General features: G+C 42.4%; 1 protein-coding gene across 2 annotated transcripts; it reads left to right on the top strand.

The window, feature by feature from the left end:
• The first annotated feature begins 405 nt into the window (after nucleotides 1-405).
• Nucleotides 406-11,529, top strand: ppox (protoporphyrinogen oxidase). Of its 2 annotated transcripts, XM_053612053.1 has the most exons (14): nucleotides 406-430; nucleotides 2,991-3,052; nucleotides 3,310-3,405; nucleotides 3,489-3,623; nucleotides 4,064-4,179; nucleotides 4,318-4,450; nucleotides 5,065-5,209; nucleotides 6,241-6,434; nucleotides 6,572-6,635; nucleotides 6,747-6,865; nucleotides 7,274-7,387; nucleotides 8,467-8,616; nucleotides 10,822-10,864; nucleotides 11,207-11,529. In XM_053612053.1, the coding sequence occupies exons 3-14, from the start codon at nucleotides 3,319-3,321 to the stop codon at nucleotides 11,338-11,340; spliced, it is 1,434 nt and encodes a 477-aa protein (XP_053468028.1). In that variant the 5' UTR covers nucleotides 406-430; nucleotides 2,991-3,052; nucleotides 3,310-3,318; the 3' UTR covers nucleotides 11,341-11,529. The 2 variants fall into 2 exon arrangements, with proteins under 2 accessions (XP_053468028.1, XP_053468027.1); XM_053612052.1 differs by lacking the exon at nucleotides 406-430 and having other exon boundaries at nucleotides 2,829-3,052.
• The last annotated feature ends 6,671 nt before the right edge of the window (nucleotides 11,530-18,200 follow it).

The following is an 18,200-nucleotide window of genomic DNA, read 5'->3' as shown; positions in this document are numbered from 1 at the left end:
AGGTACCTTCTGCATAAGCAAAAATGTATGATCAGAACAAAATGAGCACAAATTAAGTTGAATTCTTCAACTGAGTGTCCTTTATAGGATCGTGATCAATCTATTAAAAAGCTCAATGAATTTCATTGATTGGACTGTGGTATGAAGCACACAGTCAAACAAAAATCTGAACGCAAACATAAACAAACTAATAATTGGTAGGTCGTGTTTCCTCCAAACCGGCAGGTGGCGATGAAGCACATTCACCGCTCAAATACAACTGAGGGGGGAAAAAGCGCTGGTGCTCAAACGAGTCCCAAATCACTCTTTTGTCCTTACACAAGTGCACTGTGTAGTGAGTGAAATAACACACCCTGCACCCTATGTAGTGCACTTGATGGCTAATAAGAAGGGATTTGTGATGCGGTTTGAAACACTGCGCGGTTTAAAAGTAAGTACGAGTGCTCTTTATTTTTCTCTTTTATAGCAGAACAAAGATGATTATTATATGCTGTAATTGTGTAAAACCTGAATAAATTTCACGAAAAGTGGCTAAATGTTCCGAAATGTTGCTATCGCTTTCTTTTTCATAAACGCTTTAACTGACCTTCACAAAAAAAACCCACATTTCAGCTAATTCCCACATTTAATACATTAAACTCATTTACACCACGGCGCTGCTGAGGTCTGCGTTCTGATTGGTCAGGAGGTGGTGATTAATTCTCTAGAACAGAGGCTCTGACAGTAGCGCAGGTTTATATTAATGCTCTGGTTCTTATGTTATCGTTTCTATAGTAAGAGCTCGTGAAATGTGTTTATGTAACGTGTATGGAAGGAGTCTCCAGTGTCAGCGCTTTGTAACAGAGGTAAAGCTGTAGGACAGAGGAGTTTACACTAATAGATTATTATTGCTGTGGTGTGAGAGGAATAAAACACTCAGGAAGGTGCTGTTATTAATAATCAACCTCAGGGTGGTAACAGAACCTCCGCTGCATCACACCGGCCCAGAGGTGATTATTTTACTAGAACAGCAGCACACAGTGTTTATTACTTCCATATGACATGTCGTAAACACAAAGCTGTTTAATACAGTGTTTATTACTTCCACATGACATGTCGTAAACACAAAGCTGTTTAATACAGTGTTTATTACTTCCACATGACATGTCGTAAACACAAAGCTGTTTAATACAGTGTTTATTACTTCCACATGACATGTCGTAAACACAAAGCTGTTTAATACAGTGTTTATTACTTCCACATGACATGTCGTAAACACAAAGCTGTTTAATACAGTGTTTATTACTTCCACATGACATGTCGTAAACACAAAGCTGTTTAATACAGTGTTTATTACTTCCACATGACATGTCGTAAACACAAAGCTGTTTAATACAGTGTTTATTACTTCCACATGACATGTCGTAAACACAAAGCTGTTTAATACAGTGTTTATTACTTCCACATGACATGTCGTAAACACAAAGCTGTTTAATACAGTGTTTATTACTTCCACATGACATGTCGTAAACACAAAGCTGTTTAATACAGTGTTTATTACTTCCACATGACATGTCGTAAACACAAAGCTGTTTAATACAGTGTTTATTACTTCCACATGACATGTCGTAAACACAAAGCTGTTTAATACAGTGTTTATTACTTCCACATGACATGTCGTAAACACAAAGCTGTTTAATACAGTGTTTATTACTTCCACATGACATGTCGTAAACACAAAGCTGTTTAATACAGTGTTTATTACTTCCACATGACATGTCGTAAACACAAAGCTGTTTAATACAGTGTTTATTACTTCCACATGACATGTCGTAAACACAAAGCTGTTTAATACAGTGTTCATTACTTCCACATGACATGTCGTAAACACAAAGCTGTTTAATACAGTGTTTATTACTTCCATATGACATGTCGTAAACACAAAGCTGTTTAATACAGTGTTTATTACTTCCACATGACATGTCGTAAACACAAAGCTGTTTAATACAGTGTTTATTACTTCCATATGACATGTCGTAAACACAAAGCTGTTTAATACAGTGTTCATTACTTCCACATGACATGTCGTAAACACAAAGCTGTTTAATACAGTGTTTATTACTTCCACATGACATGTCGTAAACACAAAGCTGTTTAATACAGTGTTTATTACTTCCACATGACATGTCGTAAACACAAAGCTGTTTAATACAGTGTTTATTACTTCCACATGACATGTCGTAAACACAAAGCTGTTTAATACAGTGTTTATTACTTCCACATGACATGTCGTAAACACAAAGCTGTTTAATACAGTGTTTATTACTTCCACATGACATGTCGTAAACACAAAGCTGTTTAATACAGTGTTTATTACTTCCATATGACATGTCGTAAACACAAAGCTGTTTAATACAGTGTTCATTACTTCCACATGACATGTCGTAAACACAAAGCTGTTTAATACAGTGTTTATTACTTCCATATGACATGTCGTAAACACAAAGCTGTTTAATACAGTGTTCATTACTTCCACATGACATGTCGTAAACACAAAGCTGTTTAATACAGTGTTTATTACTTCCATATGACATGTCGTAAACACAAAGCTGTTTAATACAGTGTTCATTACTTCCACATGACATGTCGTAAACACAAAGCTGTTTAATACAGTGTTTATTACTTCCACATGACATGTCGTAAACACAAAGCTGTTTAATACAGTGTTCACTGCAGTAGTTTACGGTGATGTGACGCTCCGCCTCCAACATGTCTGTATTACACACTCGGCCTTTTGTTAGTCAATATGTTGAACCTGATAAAGATGAAGCTGCTTCGTTATCACACACTCCACCCTGATACACACACACACACACACACACACACACACACACACTCTTCAGTCCTTGTTAAACCTCCAACAGAGAAACTTTTACACAAGAGCACACTCAGGATTTAACGCTGTTTCTCTGCTGTAATAAAGACACGTGTGAAATTGTCTCTTTGTTCAGGTGAAGATTTCTCATTCTGGAGGTTTTTGCTTTTACACTCTGATTTATGACCACAGATACCGGTAAGCTCGGGTATTATTTATATAAATTAATATAATGATAATCATCACCATCATCCTCATCATTTTTTGGAATTTATATGGCACTTAATAAAAGTGGATGGAGAGACTTCAGACTTTCGGGAGAAATCTCCCACTTTTTTTTCACAGCGTCTGTTGTGGGATTTGATTTTCGTCTACACATACATAAATCTAAATAAATATATGATGTTCTGTTGTGCCATGTGTTGATGATGAAGGTGTGTGTGTGTGTGTGCAAGTGTGTGTGAATGCAGAAGTGTGTGGCTGTTCTCGGAGGTGGGGTCAGCGGTCTTTCAGCCTGCTATTACCTCAGCAAGAGCTCCCATGTCTCCAAGGTAAACATTATTATTGTTATTATTATTATTATTATTATTATTATTATTATGTTCACTGTGTTGTTCACTGTGTGCTCCTGCAGGTGGTGCTGTTGGAGGCGACAGGGAGGTTTGGAGGGTGGATAAACACTACTCGTAGGGAGGATGGAGCTGTATTTGAACTCGGCCCGAGAGGAGTCCGGCCGGCCGGGGCGGTCGGGATAAACACACTAAACATGGTATTATAATCTACGAAGGTGTTTAATGAAATCCTCTGAGCTGTAATCACAGTAAGAACTTCAGGTCCATGTTGGAAATTGCATCCACTGTCATTTCTAGCCCAACTCAAAACTGTCGTTAACCACGCCCTTTAATTTATCACCAAATAACTCCTCTTAAACACATTTATCTTAAGGAGAGGTATTAGGGGAGATATCAGGGTCAGCTGAACTTTTAGAAATGATAGATTCTCAAAAATAAGTCGCAGAGCTGTAAATTAAAATGGAAGTTTGGCTCCTGTCGCATTCACTAACAAGGGAAGGGGCGGGGTTAAAGCTGTACCACAGACAGCCACTAGAGGGCCTCAGAGACATTTTGTCTTCACTTTTAAAGTCCACTCATATATATGAATATATATATACTCATATATACAGTCACTGGTTCTGCCTGTCTCCTTCAGCTGTCTGATTTGGGTCTGGAGCGTGAGATCCTCCTGGTTCCTCATGATCACATGGCCTCCAAGAACCGGTTCCTGTATATGAAAGGAGAGTTACACAAACTACCGTCCAGCCTCAGGTTCGATTTCATTGCACACGTTTACACACAAATCACTCTGGAGTACATGATGATGAAGATGAGTGATGCTTTTCCTCCTGCTGTGTGTGTCTCTCTCTCTCTCTCTCTCTCTCTCTCTCTCTCTCTCTCTCTTCTCAGTGGAGTGGTGAAAACTGTGCCTCCGTTTTCCAGCCCCATCATCCTCAGCGTGATGAAGGAGGTCCTGGTGAGGAAGGGGAAGCAGGAGGACGAGTCCGTGCACTCGTTCATGTCCAGGAGATTCGGCTCTGAGGTGGGCCATTCCTGACTCGTGTTGCAATTCGGTTAAAAACGGTTTAAAGCTCCAGCCGGGAATCGTGAATATACATGAGTATGCAAATTAGGAAACGCACCCAAACAGTCAGTGTCGTTTCCATTTGAGTTTCGATTTGTTCCAGCCTCATTTTCTCGTTGCTTGTATCTAACAGAAGGCAAATCCGTCAGAATATGCTTCAGCGTTACCATGGCAACCACCATCTTGCCATCACTAAAATTAGCTAAGTCAGCTAGCTAGTAAATTTAGCACACTGGTTCTGTGGGTAAATAGTTCCAAATACCACCCCGTCAACCTCAAACCTGTGACCTGATTGGTCCGAAGATATGATTACTAATTTAGTGACATCACGGACAGAGCTCATAAGTAGCCACGCCCCCAGATAAGGCTAGGAAAGTCCAGAGAGTCTGTATTAAAAGTGATTTTAGCAACAAAAAAAAAACCAGCAAACAAAAGCATTCAATTTGAGCCAAAATCTGTAGACTCGGAATCAGCACCTGAGAGGAGTTTAATCCTACCCAGAAGGCATTGCTGCAATCTGACACCGTTTCCTGTGCGTGCGTGTGTGTGTGTGTGTGTGTGTGTGTGTGTAGTTAGCAGACATAGTAATTGACTGTCTGTGTCGTGGAGTGTTTGCGGGAGACAGCAGGCAGCTGAGCGTGCGCTCGTGTTTCCCGCCGCTCCACAGGGCCGAGCAGGATTGGGGCTCCGTCCTACTGGGCATGCTCATCGGGGGAGGTAATGTTTATTATAATTATATCATTCGTAATTAATAACATTAATAGAATCCTCTTTACCGCATGTGGACCTAATAATGAATGAGTGAAAGAATGCCAGCGCTCTGTGACACAGTATTTTGTTGTGATTATAAATGTATTTCATTTCATTATGAATTTTAATGATGTAATAGCTTTAGCATGTGGGTATTAATGAGTGTGTAATGTTATAGAGTAAACATTAGCAGTCCCTTTCGACACGGACGATCAGCTTCGTATCCCAAGCGGACAACAAATACGCAGTTAAAACGCTCACTACGTAGTGAACACCGTGCGCGGGATGAAGAGTAGAACTACGTTTGATCCTGATACATGGACCAGCAGATTTAGAGCACAGGCATATGTAAGGAAGGACGTGTAAGTGTGGAAAGAAGAAAAGAAGGAAGTGTAATTAAAGAAGGAAGTAAATAAGGCAGGAGGGACAGAAGCATACGTGAGAATGGACAGTGGGATGTAGGGAAGAAAAGAAGGATGGAAGAAAGGAAGGAAGGAAAAATATGTACGGAAGGAAGTATGCGATTACGAGTAAGTAAGGAACAAAGTATCAACGAGGAGAGAAGTGTGGAAAGATGTAAGGAAGTATAAGAACGGATAGAAGGAAGGAACCAAGGAAAGAAGGATGAAAATAGAAGTAAAGTAGAAAGTACAAGGAAGGAGGGAAGTATAAGTAAGGAATGGAGGAGAAAAATTGAGGACGTAAGCAACTAAGGAAGGATGTAAGGAAGAAAGAAGGAAGTATGAATAAGGACTTTAGGAATCTGAATAATTTGAATATGTAAATATTATGGAAATGTGAATAGAGTTTGCAGAGTGAAAGCCATCGTATCGACACTAATGGAACACTACGTTTACTCTAAATTACATTTAACCTGTTTTTTTAATGTTATTTTATTGATTATAAGAGCTCTCTCTCACACACACACACACACACACACACACACACTAATTAAATTGTGATATAACGATGTAGATATTCGTTACACGGTGTTTTAGAGAAGGCGGGTACAGGCGGCAGGTCAGCGCTGGCACAGCGGGCGAAGGCGGAGTCATGGGCGCAGTGGTCTCTGACGGATGGGATGCAGACTCTCCCTGACGCCCTGCAGGAGGCGCTGAGGGGACATGAGCGAGTGGAGATCCGTCACAACGCCCCCGTCAGGTCTCTGAGCTACACTGCGGGCGGCTGGGAGGTGAGGAAACCATGGCAACCCGGAGTAAATGTACACACATTTGGGTGGTGTGCGGATAAAATGGCTGCTGTGTAAATGTGAATGACTCGGTTAGTGCGCGCCGTGTCACTGTTTATTTTTCATCATTTGTTGAACAGATTAAACAGGAGGACGGAGCAACATTAAAAGCTGATCATGTGATTTCAGCTCTACCTGCCTCAGGTACACACACACACACACACACACACACACACTCTGCATTTACACTTTGAACACTTATTTCTGAACAGTTTGTGTGTGTGTGTGTGTGTGTGTGTGTGTGTGTGTGTGTAGTGTTGGCCTCATTACTGCCCCCTGCTGTGCGATCACTGTCACATCAGCTGAGTGAGATCAACACTGTGAGCGTCGGGTTGGTGAACCTGGAGTACGAGGGATCTGTGTTACCTGTAACGGTCAGTTCACACACACACACACACACACACACACACACACACACACAGAAATGTAAGCAAGAAGAAAGAAGGGAGGGAGGGAGAAAAGGACAAGAAAGCAAAGAGAGAGTAAAGTGGCATGGAGAGAAAAGAAGAAGAGTAGAAAACATATCATATGAGAAAGAAAGATGGAGGAGGAAGAAAAAGTAACACTCGGAGGTGAAAAGAACGAAGAACAGATAGAAGGAGAGTGGAAAGAAAAGCATAAAGAAGGAGGGAAAACAGATCCATTTTCTGCACTATCCTGTGTAAACTCTACAGACTGTGTGTGAAAATTCCAGCAGGAGATCAGCAGCTAATTGCATCGGTGCACATAATGTACATATGAGAATGTTTATGAGAGACGTGTGTGTGTGTGTGTGTGTTTAGGGTTTTGGACACTTGATCCCTTCCTCAGAGGACAAAGGTTTGTTAGGGGTCGTGTACGACTCGGTTCCGTTTCCACAACACAACCGGAAAGGAGAACCTACAACCAGAATGACAGTGAGGCTCACACACACACACACACACACACACACACACACACACACACACTGAAACACATTCAAACACACACTGAAACACACCCACATACACATTCGCACAGTCTCAGAGGAGACACACACTGTTTTAGAGGTCTGTGTCTTTGACATCTTTATGAGCAAAAGTTTATTTATGTGTTCATGTGGTTATAAAGTGTAATTGTAAAAAAAAACACACACACACACACACACACACACACACACACACAAACAGACACACACACGACCTCCATTTTTAACAGCAGAAAACGTTATGTTAGTTGTTTTGTATAAAAGCCGCTTCTCTCTCTCCCCCCCTCTCTCTCCCCCCACCTCTCTCTCCCCCCTCTCTCTCTCCCCCACCTCCCTTTCTCTCTCTCTCCCCCCCCTCTCCCCCCCCTCTCCCCCCCCCCTCCATTAAGAACACCATGAACAGGGTGAAAATATTCTGCCGCTCTCCAGAGAGAACAAAAGTCTTAAATTATTCACCTGTCCTCCTCTTAAATCATCATTAATGTAACAGGGACATGTCCACCATTTTGTCCTTCCCCTGCGAGACTCCTGCAGTAAAGCGGAAGTGTGTTCCTGTTTTAATTCATCAATTTAATTTTAAGACACCTGGCACACATCAACTTTCACATTTTATCATCACCGCCTCTCTCTGGTGGTTGGGGTTTCGTAACACTCACTACAGTCACTACCAAGTTAGCATTAGCGAGTAATGTTACCTAAAAGGGAATGTGGGTGTGTCCTGAGTCCATATATGGAAATTATGGCAGCATGGGTGTGTCTTTGAGTCTATATAAGAACATGAGACTAGATCTGAGTAGGCGTGTCTTTGAGTGTCTTCATACATGGAACTTAGAGCTGTTCAAAAAAGCTGCGTGTCAAGTAGAACACTTTTTGAAATGTTTAGTGTAAAAATATATATACATAGGTCTATATGTCAAATAACGTGTCATATAACTGAATATCAGCAGAGAGAGACAAAACGGATTCTATGATGTTCGGTGCACTTTATACAGAAGATGTGTGTGTGTGTGTGTGTGTGTGTGTTTTGAGGTGATGATGGGAGGTGCTTGGTTTGAAGAGACATTAGGTCGTCCAGGTGAGGTGAAGGATCAGGTGCTGTTGGATCGAGCGGTCCAGGCCGTGAGGTCGCACCTGAACATTACATCATCACCTGTGTGGAGTAAAGCTACTGTACTGAAGGTGAGTCACACACACACAAACACACACACACACACATGTCACACACACACATGTAGTTTAAGTTTTCAGAACTAATTTATTCCAAATAATCACATTCACAATCAGCAACACTGTAGTAGAAATCAGATTTGTAGTTCCTGTTCCGGCCACCAGGTGTCCTCGGTTGTGTTTCCATGTGTGTTTCCACGTTCATGCCCTTTCCTGGTACTCAGTATTCCACTCAGTCCCATCACAGAGGAGTCGAGCCAAACACACACTCGGCTCGTGTAAAGCTCAGCAGATGGCTGGAGACTATGTGCCCCATGTGCCATCATGACCTTTGACCTCATTTCATTTACAATTTTTTTTACAATTCTCACTGTATGCTAAGACCATTTTCCACGGGTGACTCACAGCGTTAAAGCAGCAGTATGCAATGTTTCAAACCCTCTTCTGCTGGCTCTTTACCCCCACCCTACCCTCATGTCCTTTTGTTTGAATTACGCCTTTTATGGAAAGTGGGTGGAGCCGAACAGAGTAGCTAGGTATATCGTGCGGCAGTGATGCAGTATAGTAATATTTCTAGAAAATGACTGACTGCATCTTTAAGTTCACTGATCATAACACTCGTCGCTCTTTTTAATTAAACTGCAGCACGTTTAAACTCTGTGTGTTTATCATTCCTCTGTTCTCTGGATCATTCACAATTCAAAGAGCTGCTCTCCATGGAGACTTTTAATTGGATGATGAGTCATTGCGTTATTGTCTGATTCAATATCATCTCGTCTCCTTGCTGAGAAAACCAACGTTCAGGCCTCATGATTACTGCCTATTAAATGCTTCACCTCCTCGTCTCTGCTTCACCTCCTCGTCTCTGCTTCACCTCCTCGTCTCTGCTTCACCTCCTCGTCTCTCCCCGTCTCTGCTTCACCTTCTCGTCTCTGCTTCACCTCCTCGTCTCTGCTTCACCTCCTCGTCTCTGCTTCACCTCCTCGTCTCTCCCCGTCTCTGCTTCACCTTCTCGTCTCTGCTTCACCTCCTCGTCTCTCCTCGTCTCTGCTTCACCTCCTCGTCTCTCCTCGTCTCTGCTTCACCTCCTCATCTCTCCTCGTCTCTGCTTCACCTCCTCGTCTCTCCTCGTCTCTGCTTCACCTCCTCGTCTCTGCTTCACCTCCTCATCTCTCCTCGTCTCTGCTTCACCTCCTCGTCTCTCCTCGTCTCTGCTTCACCTCCTCGTCTCTGCTTCACCTCCCCGTCTCTGCTTCACCTCCTCGTCTCTGCTTCACCTCCTCGTCTCTCCCCGTCTCTGCTACACCTCCTCGTCTCTGCTTCACCTCCTCGTCTCTGCTTCACCTCCTCGTCTCTCCTCGTCTCTGCTTCACCTCCTCGTCTCTCCTCGCCTCTGCTTCACGTCTTCTTGACTCCAAGAGAGTCGAGAAGTCAACAGCACTGTGATATAAAATACACTGTATACACCAAGGCTGTTGAGTTCTGGATTGTGATTGGGCAGAAGGTGTTGATTAGTTCTCTAGAACAGCGGCTCTGACCGTAGCGCAGCTGCACATCACAGGTTTATATTAATGCACTCGTTCTAATACGTTATGGTTTCTATAGTAACAGCTCGTTCACAGGGACGTGTACAGCGGATCCTCCACTGAAAATAAACATGATTTAAAAAATGTGTGTAATTACTGACATGGTGAAGTTTTCTGTAAGGAGATGTTTATTTAAGGATTCTGGAAGGAGTCTCCAGTGTCAGAGGTAAAGCTGTAACTGTAATCTTCAGGACAGAGGAGTTTACGCTTCTTTGCGTTTTCTCTGTAAGCTGCGTTTTTTGTCTTCAAAAGGAGAGGGAAAGAAGAGAGGCTGGTGAGGGATCGACTGTTTATAACCGCTGTAATGTACGCGGTACTGTATGACCGCTGAGCAACTCGAGCCTACACGGGAGCGGTACGGAAAACACAGCGATGGCGCTCGAGTGTGGGTGTGTGTGTGTGTGTGTGTGTGTGTGTGTGTGTGTGTCTGATGTAGAAATTCGGTAAGCTGCTCTCGTGAGGATTTAAAGTAGAACATGAGTCACTGTGTTATTGTTGTGTGAGTTTGTCCTGATTCAGTCTCGTCTCCCTGCTGAGAGAATTCGCTTTTGTCAGGCTTTCAGGTTTTGACGTGTAGTTTATTGTTCAATTATATATGTGTGTGTGTGTGTGTGTGTGTGTGTGTTTTCAGAACTGCATTCCACAGTATCACCTGGGACACTGGAAGCGACTCGGTGAGATGATTTACGGTGTTATTTTACTAAACTCACGTTTCTAGCGCTTACGGTTCAAAAGTTATTAGCATAAACGTAAGTGCAAATTTGAGCTGTGGGTGGCGCTAGAGAGTTTGAGATAGAGACTCCAAAATTGCTCTGTTTAATGTTGAGACTGTTCTCTAGAGAAGAAGAAGCGGAAGAATAATAATAATAAAGAACATTAATGAAAACAATAAGTGCCTACCTTCGGTGCTCCTAATATTAATATTAATAATAATAATAATAATAATAATAATAATAATAATAATAAATGATAATAATAAATGATGATGATGATGATGAAGGTTTTTGCCCTTTCAGAGACGATGAGGCAGTATATCAGCGATCACGCTCTTCCACTCACGCTGGCTGGAGCTTCATTTGACGGTGTCTCTGTTAACGATGTCATATTTAGTGGACGGACCGCGGCAGAGGGGCTTGTGGGAAAAATCTAATCTGAAGTGTAATAATTTGATTAATAACCCGTATCTCAGTAACACTGGAGAACCTGCACTGGGCTTGAGGTGTTTCCTTCAGGATAACTGTGGAAGCTTCATATCTGACCCATGAGAATCAATCAGCTGTTTGTTTTGTTTTTTTTACAAATGAAATATTATTTAATAAAGTTTTGAGAATAATTGACAGTAAGACGTGGTTTATTTCTGAATGAATGTCTTAGATTATCAGTGAGAATGGTGAGGAACGTGTGATGATCATTTTATTACCAAACTGCCCAATGAGTTCACAGTAATGTAAATTTATGTTAATTATGTGAATATTATTGGTTTAGGTGAGTTATCAGGGTACAAGCATGAGGATTAAGGGGTTAAGGTTCTAGGTGAGAAGGTTTAAGGGTTGGGTTTTAACGGTTAGGACTACAGCATGAGGAGTAAGGATTTTAGGGCTAGGATTTTGGGATTGAAGTCTTGTGGTATAAGTGTCAGAGTTTAAATGTTAGAGTATGTGGAAGAGGGCAGATAGCGCCCCCCCCCCCCCCCCCCCCCCCGAGTGTGTTACACCACCCTGTGACGCAGCATGAGCAGCATTATGAAAAGATTCAGTGTCTCAGATGAAGCACATGTTAGTCTTCACCCTTCGTATGATAGGGGAGAGCCGGTTGGTGGGCGGGGCTTGGACAGGCCCAAATTACAGAGTTTAGAGCTAATAAATGTACACTTTTAGAGTATTCTTTGACTGTCCCCTTTAAGGTTCTTAATCCTCATGTTTAAACTCGAACCCTTAAACCCTTTACTAACCCCCTGAAGCATTTCCACTGAATTTTCCGGAACAACCTTCCTTCTTTCTCAGTAAACAGCTGTGATTTCTCTCACTCTGATATCCGACACACAAAGGTTCTGAAGTGTTCCACATTTTCCCTTTTTATTAGCCGTGAACGTAAATGGAGCGTGTAAATGGAGTGTGATGGTGAAGAGGCTCCTTCAAGCTTTTCTCACCGTCATTTCCACGCTCTAATGTGTGGACAGGAGGTTTTTAGCACCACTTCACTAAATGAACACGGAAATCCGAGACGACCGTCGAAACGCAGCTTGTTTAGCGACCGAGCCTGAATCTAAAAATCTCACGTGCAGCTGAAGGTGAGCTCAGGGTTCCAGCGCCAGAGCGGCGTGCTTGTGGAGAATCTGTTTTCCTCCAGGTGCTTTGATGGAGCAGGTGTAACGCAGATGAAGATGAGATGAGCAGACGTTTGGCCTTGAAGCAAAACTGAAATGGTTTTATTGATGTCCTTCTGAAAATTCATTTCCCATCTGCTTTTACCTCAGCACCAGTGACCGAAGTCTGTCACTGGATTTAAAGGAAAACGCCAGATAAAATAAAACCCACAGCATCCCTGCTTCCACAGACGGGTCCCAAGGTTCCACAATGTCGTGGCTGAGCCGAGGCGCGTCTGTTAGCCAACGAGTCGTGAACTGTAAGAGCTTCCAGGTGAGAAACACACCTCACTGCTGTAGAACTCTGGATTGTGATTGGTCGGAAGGTTGTTCTTTCAGAAATAAAAAAATTGTTATTGTAGGCAAATTCCTGTCGGAAAACACGTGGGGTTGTGCTGTCACAGGAAAATAATCAACTTCAGGGTGATAACAGAAACTCCACTTTATCAGAGTGATCATTATTTATGTATAAAACATATTTACTTCAGTTCCTGACAGATTTTGTGTTCGTGTGATAAAAGGTCACGACTTTAAAGAGTGGAATCATCAGCCGAGTGGAGTGACTCACCTCACGCTGCTCGTAGCCCATTCCCAATCCACACACGGAACCAAGAGAACCGCGCGTGTGTGTGTGTGTGTGCGTGTGTGTGTGTGCAGGAGGGAGTCCGGATTAAAGGGAAAGGCTGAAATGATTCCAGTTGTGTGATGTATGATTAAAAAGGTGTGTCTCAGCTTTTCCTCCTCACCTCCTGACTCTGCATCATTAAAACTCTTTTGCCTCAGGAAAGATTTCACCAGGAAACGTTCATTCGCACATTTTAAGAGGAAAACATGCAGGAAGCTGATCACGATCTCACACACGCTTCTGTTCTGCTCTGGATTCAGGTCACAGGATCATTTCCTTTCACCATCGAGCCTCTTTTACATCATTTATATATATTTACTGATTAATCATAAGCCTCTCTCTCTCTCTCTCTCTCTCTCTCTCTCTCTTGCTCTCTCTCTCTCTCAGTATACTCCTCTCTCTCTCAGTATACTCCTCTCTCTCTCTCTCTCTCTCTCTCTCAGTATACTCCTCTCTCTCTCTTGCTCTCTCTCTCTCTCAGTATACTCCTCTCTCTCTCAGTATACTTCTCTCTCTCTCTCTCTCTCTCTCTCTCAGTATACTTCTCTCTCTCTCTCGCTCTCTCTCTCTCTCTCTCTCTCTCTCAGTATACCCCTCTCTCTCTCTCTCTCTCTCTCTCTCTCAGTATACTCCTCTCTCTCTCTTGCTCTCTCTCTCTCTCAGTATACTCCTCTCTCTCTCAGTATACTTCTCTCTCTCTCTCTCTCTCTCTCTCTCAGTATACTTCTCTCTCTCTCTCGCTCTCTCTCTCTCTCTCTCTCTCTCTCAGTATACCCCTCTCTCTCTCTCTCTCTCTCTCTCTCTCTCTCAGTATACTCCTCTCTCTCTCTCTCTCTCTCTCTCTCTCTCAGTATACTTCTCTCTCTCTCTCTCTCTCAGTATACTTCTCTCTCTCTCTCTCTCTCTCTCTCTCTCTCTCTCAGTATACTTCTCTCTCTCTCTCTCTCTCTCTCTCTCTCTCTCTCTCTCTCTCAGTATACTTCTCTCTCTCTCTCTCTCTCTCTCTCTCTCTCTCTCTCTCTCTCTCAGTATACCCCTCTCTGTCTGTCTCTGTTTTCATCTCGGGTTCTCTCTGTATTTTGTCTATTTTCCTCTCTGTCTGTTTCATTCTCGGTTCCTCTCACGTTAGATTTCTCCTCCTCTCTTTTAATATCTCATTCTATCATTTCAACTCTTTCTTTATTTCTGTATTTTCTCCTTTGTCTTTCTCTGTCTCTCCTACACCCTCCCTCTCATTCTATTTATCACTCCATGTTTCCCCTCTTCTCCTTCTGCCTCTTTTGATCCTATCCCCCTCTCTCTCTCCTCTCTGTCTCTCTCTCTCTCTCTCTCTCTCTCACACACACTGGGGTAAGTGAGGTTTGATACAGAGTTAATTTACTGTCAGCTTTTCTGTTACGGAGTGAACCACTGAGATCTCGTCGGCCCAAAATGCCATTTTAATTATCAGTGAATCTCAGCATGTAAAGTCACCTGCTTTAATTTAGTGCTCTGCTTGGTTTTTACTCTCCCACCTCTAGGTTTAATCTCATACCTCCGGGTTTAATCTCCCACCTCTAGGTTTAATCTCATACCTCCGGGTTTAATCTCCCACCTCTGGGTTTAATCTCCCACCTCGGGGTTTAATCTCCCACCTCTGGGTTTATTCTCCATGTTCGGGGTTTAATCTCCCTGATTGGGGTTTAATCTCCCACCTCTGGGTTTAATCTCCCACCTCTGGGTTTAATCTCCCACCTCAGGGTTTAATCTCATACCTCCGGGTTTAATCTCCCACCTCGGGGTTTAATCTCATACCTCCGGGTTTAATCTCCCACCTCTAGGTTTAATCTCATACCTCCGGGTTTAATCTCCCACCTCTGGGTTTAATCTCCCACCTCGGGGTTTAATCTCCCACCTCTGGGTTTAATCTCCCACCTCGGGGTTTAATCTCCCACCTCGGGGTTTATTCTCCATGTTCGGGGTTTAATCTCCCTGATTGGGGTTTAATCTCCCACCTCGGGGTTTAATCTCCCACCTCTGGGTTTAATCTCCCACCTCTGGGTTTAACCTCCCACCTCTGGGTTTAACCTCCCACCTCGGGGTTTATTCTCCATGTTCGGGGTTTAATCTCCCTGATTGGGGTTTAATCTCCCTGCTCGGCCCCAGTAGGACAGCCAGAGGAACCTTAAGGGATCTGAAACTGTGTTGTGATAAAAAATGTTTTTAATATTAAGGGGCGGAGTCAGTCACTCTTCTGTAGTAACTCTAGGTAACTAACGAACATGAGCTAACCTGATAAGATTTAAAATTAATGATAGGATTTAAAATTAATGAATAATCTTACAGTACAAGTGTGCTCTCTCTGTCTCCACTCCAGAATTTTCCGTTTAGGATCAAATGTCTGTGAGAATTAATCGACTTCACTGATTTCCGTTTGACATAACAACATCACGGTAACACACCACTCTCACCAGGGGTTATTAATGCAGGCCTGCAGAACTAGCCATCCGTTTTTTCTCCTCCAGCTTTTCCAGCAGCAGGACGGAGGTGAAAGTTCCTCTCCGTTGTGTCAAAACACTCATTAAACAAATTCCCCCCAGTGGCCAAAATGGCCGCCGGCTGCCTCATTCACTTTCCTGACGTGCGTCCAGCGCTGGAGAACACGCAGCGGCGAGGAATAATCATCCCTCGACACCTTATTAGCGAGACAGAGGGGGAAAGATGTTGGGCTGGATTGCTGAGAAGAGCAGGGAAAAAACATGGCCCCTTGATGTCCATGACGGCCAAACGATCTCAAAATTGCTCAGCGATTAAAGAAAGACAGTCTGTGAAAGCCATGCCGTGAGCTGTGTGCTAATTCTCAGCACGATAACTGACTAGAGACACGGACTGCCTCACTGCCTCTTGTCTCCTCCAACAGAATGCAGAACCCAGACGCTAGGCTAATCCTGTGAACTGATCCTATTCAGTCATGTTAGCATTTTTCTCAGAAAGATCCTTTTATTCTCGAAGTTTTCTTTTTAGCGAAAGCTAGCAGGGACACAAGTGCTGCTAAAAAAATGTCTTTTAAGCATCCATTTCTTAACTTACTTCCCTTTAAATTCTGTCAGTTTGCTCATTGGAGTAATCTTGTTAACTGCTAGCATTCATCCACTTCTGTTTTCATAACATTTATCTAACTTTGATGTAGGAACACACAACCTAGCTATTAGCGTAATCATGCAAACTAAATAATTCTGATAAGCTAAAAGCTAAAAGTCAGTCATCCATACAATACTACTAGCATTAGTTATCTGCACTCTGCTTTTCTTCCTAGCTGAGTTATCTTGCTAACTGCTAGTTTGGCTAGCTTCAATTTTTAGCCTTTTTCAGCACGGCTATCGCACGTGGGTTTTTTTTGCTAGCATGTATGCCTTGCTATCCTTTATTTGTTTCAGGGTTTGTTATAATTTTGTCCCTACTACATGTTTGCTAACTGCTAGTTTGCAAGTGCTTGTTATTAAAGCTTTATTTTGAGGAATTATCCCTTTAATCCGAGAGTTTCTGTGTAATCTGGCTAGCGTATCAGCTGTTTATAAACCGTGTTAGTGTAGCGGTTTACCCAGTGTACAGCACTCCTGAGTTACATGAATATAATTGAAGAGAAAAGGATGTGGTGTGTGTCGGTTTGGTCAATAACTCGCGTCCTGTCCTTCACAATGTTGAGAAGTCTTTAGCTGAAATATTTTCTAATGGATGTGTTGTCACATCACCACATCGCCCTCATTCTCATCTTGCTTTTTTCCACGTATAATTAACAGTTGCTCCTGACGACGGGGGATTTTTCCCTCGTACATGTACAGATGACTGATAGACGCTGAGATTAATTGAAAAATATGCTGGATGTAATTACAGGTGCTGTCATCAGTCTGAAGACCTGTGACAGATCCTTCACCGATCAGGTTTGAACACTTCTTTGTTTTGTTTTTTCTGGAGTGTGTCGTTATGAATCTGGATCCCGCTCTGTGAACGAGTGTTTATTAGACCGGTGTTTCAGAAATCCTGATCCTTCAGTCCTATTGTTCTGAATATTTCACTGTGATGTTGACTCGTGAATGAATCATTCTTTTGATCCGATTCGAATCGTTTTTTAATGAACCAGTCTGTTCAATCCACTAGCACATCTGAACTTAGTGTTACTGGCTTAAGAATTCTAATACAATGGTATTTTTAATATACGTTAATTCAACGTCTGCGATGGACCGGCACCCTGTCCAGGGTGTACCCCGCCTTGTGCCCGATGCTCCCTGGGAGAGGCTCCAGGTTCCCCGTGACCCTGAAAAGGATAAGCGGTAGAAGATGGATGGATGGATGGATGGTTAATACAACGTATATATAATACACAGGGTAGAATTTTAGGAGGCACAGTTTGTGAAATTGAATCGGTCGAATCGTTTGTTTGAATCATTGAAATGAACAGTTCGAAAGAATCGACTCAGTGAATTGAATCAAATGTCACATCACTGGTCCAAATGTAATAACTAAATTGTAAGATATCGAGAGGAGGGCACGTACAGCAGGCGTATAATTTTTATAATTAAAAATGATCATTTTTAATAAAGTTGGCTTATAACTTATAATCAGTATTTTGTTCTGTGTTCACTGTGTTTAGCTTTGTTGCTCAGTTACATGTTACTTACACACTTTTATTTTAAAAAGTGATATTTACTTCTTGCCAAAGAAGAGACTTTGGCTAATCGAGAGTTTCTTCTGCACATCCTGTTGCTCTACACTGTTAGTAAACGAGACTGAAACTGGACTGTTTTCTTTCTTGCTAACCTCGCAGAACATGTTAGCCGTCCCTTAGCATCATTTTACTAATGCTAGCATGGAGGCGTTGAAGAACTTTTTATCATTTATTGTTAATCATGACTTTTTTTTTAACACAAAAGTCAGACCTTGCTACCATGCTAGCTGTTAGAATTTTCACCTGTACCTTTAATCTCTCAAGCTAAACCACACAGATAATCATCAGAGGATGTGGAAAGTCAAAGGTTGTTCT

The sequence above is a fragment of the Ictalurus furcatus genome, chromosome 23 (assembly GCF_023375685.1).
Source record: "Ictalurus furcatus strain D&B chromosome 23, Billie_1.0, whole genome shotgun sequence".
Classification (NCBI taxonomy): domain Eukaryota; kingdom Metazoa; phylum Chordata; class Actinopteri; order Siluriformes; family Ictaluridae; genus Ictalurus; species Ictalurus furcatus.
This window is presented reverse-complemented; position numbering and strand designations above follow the sequence as displayed.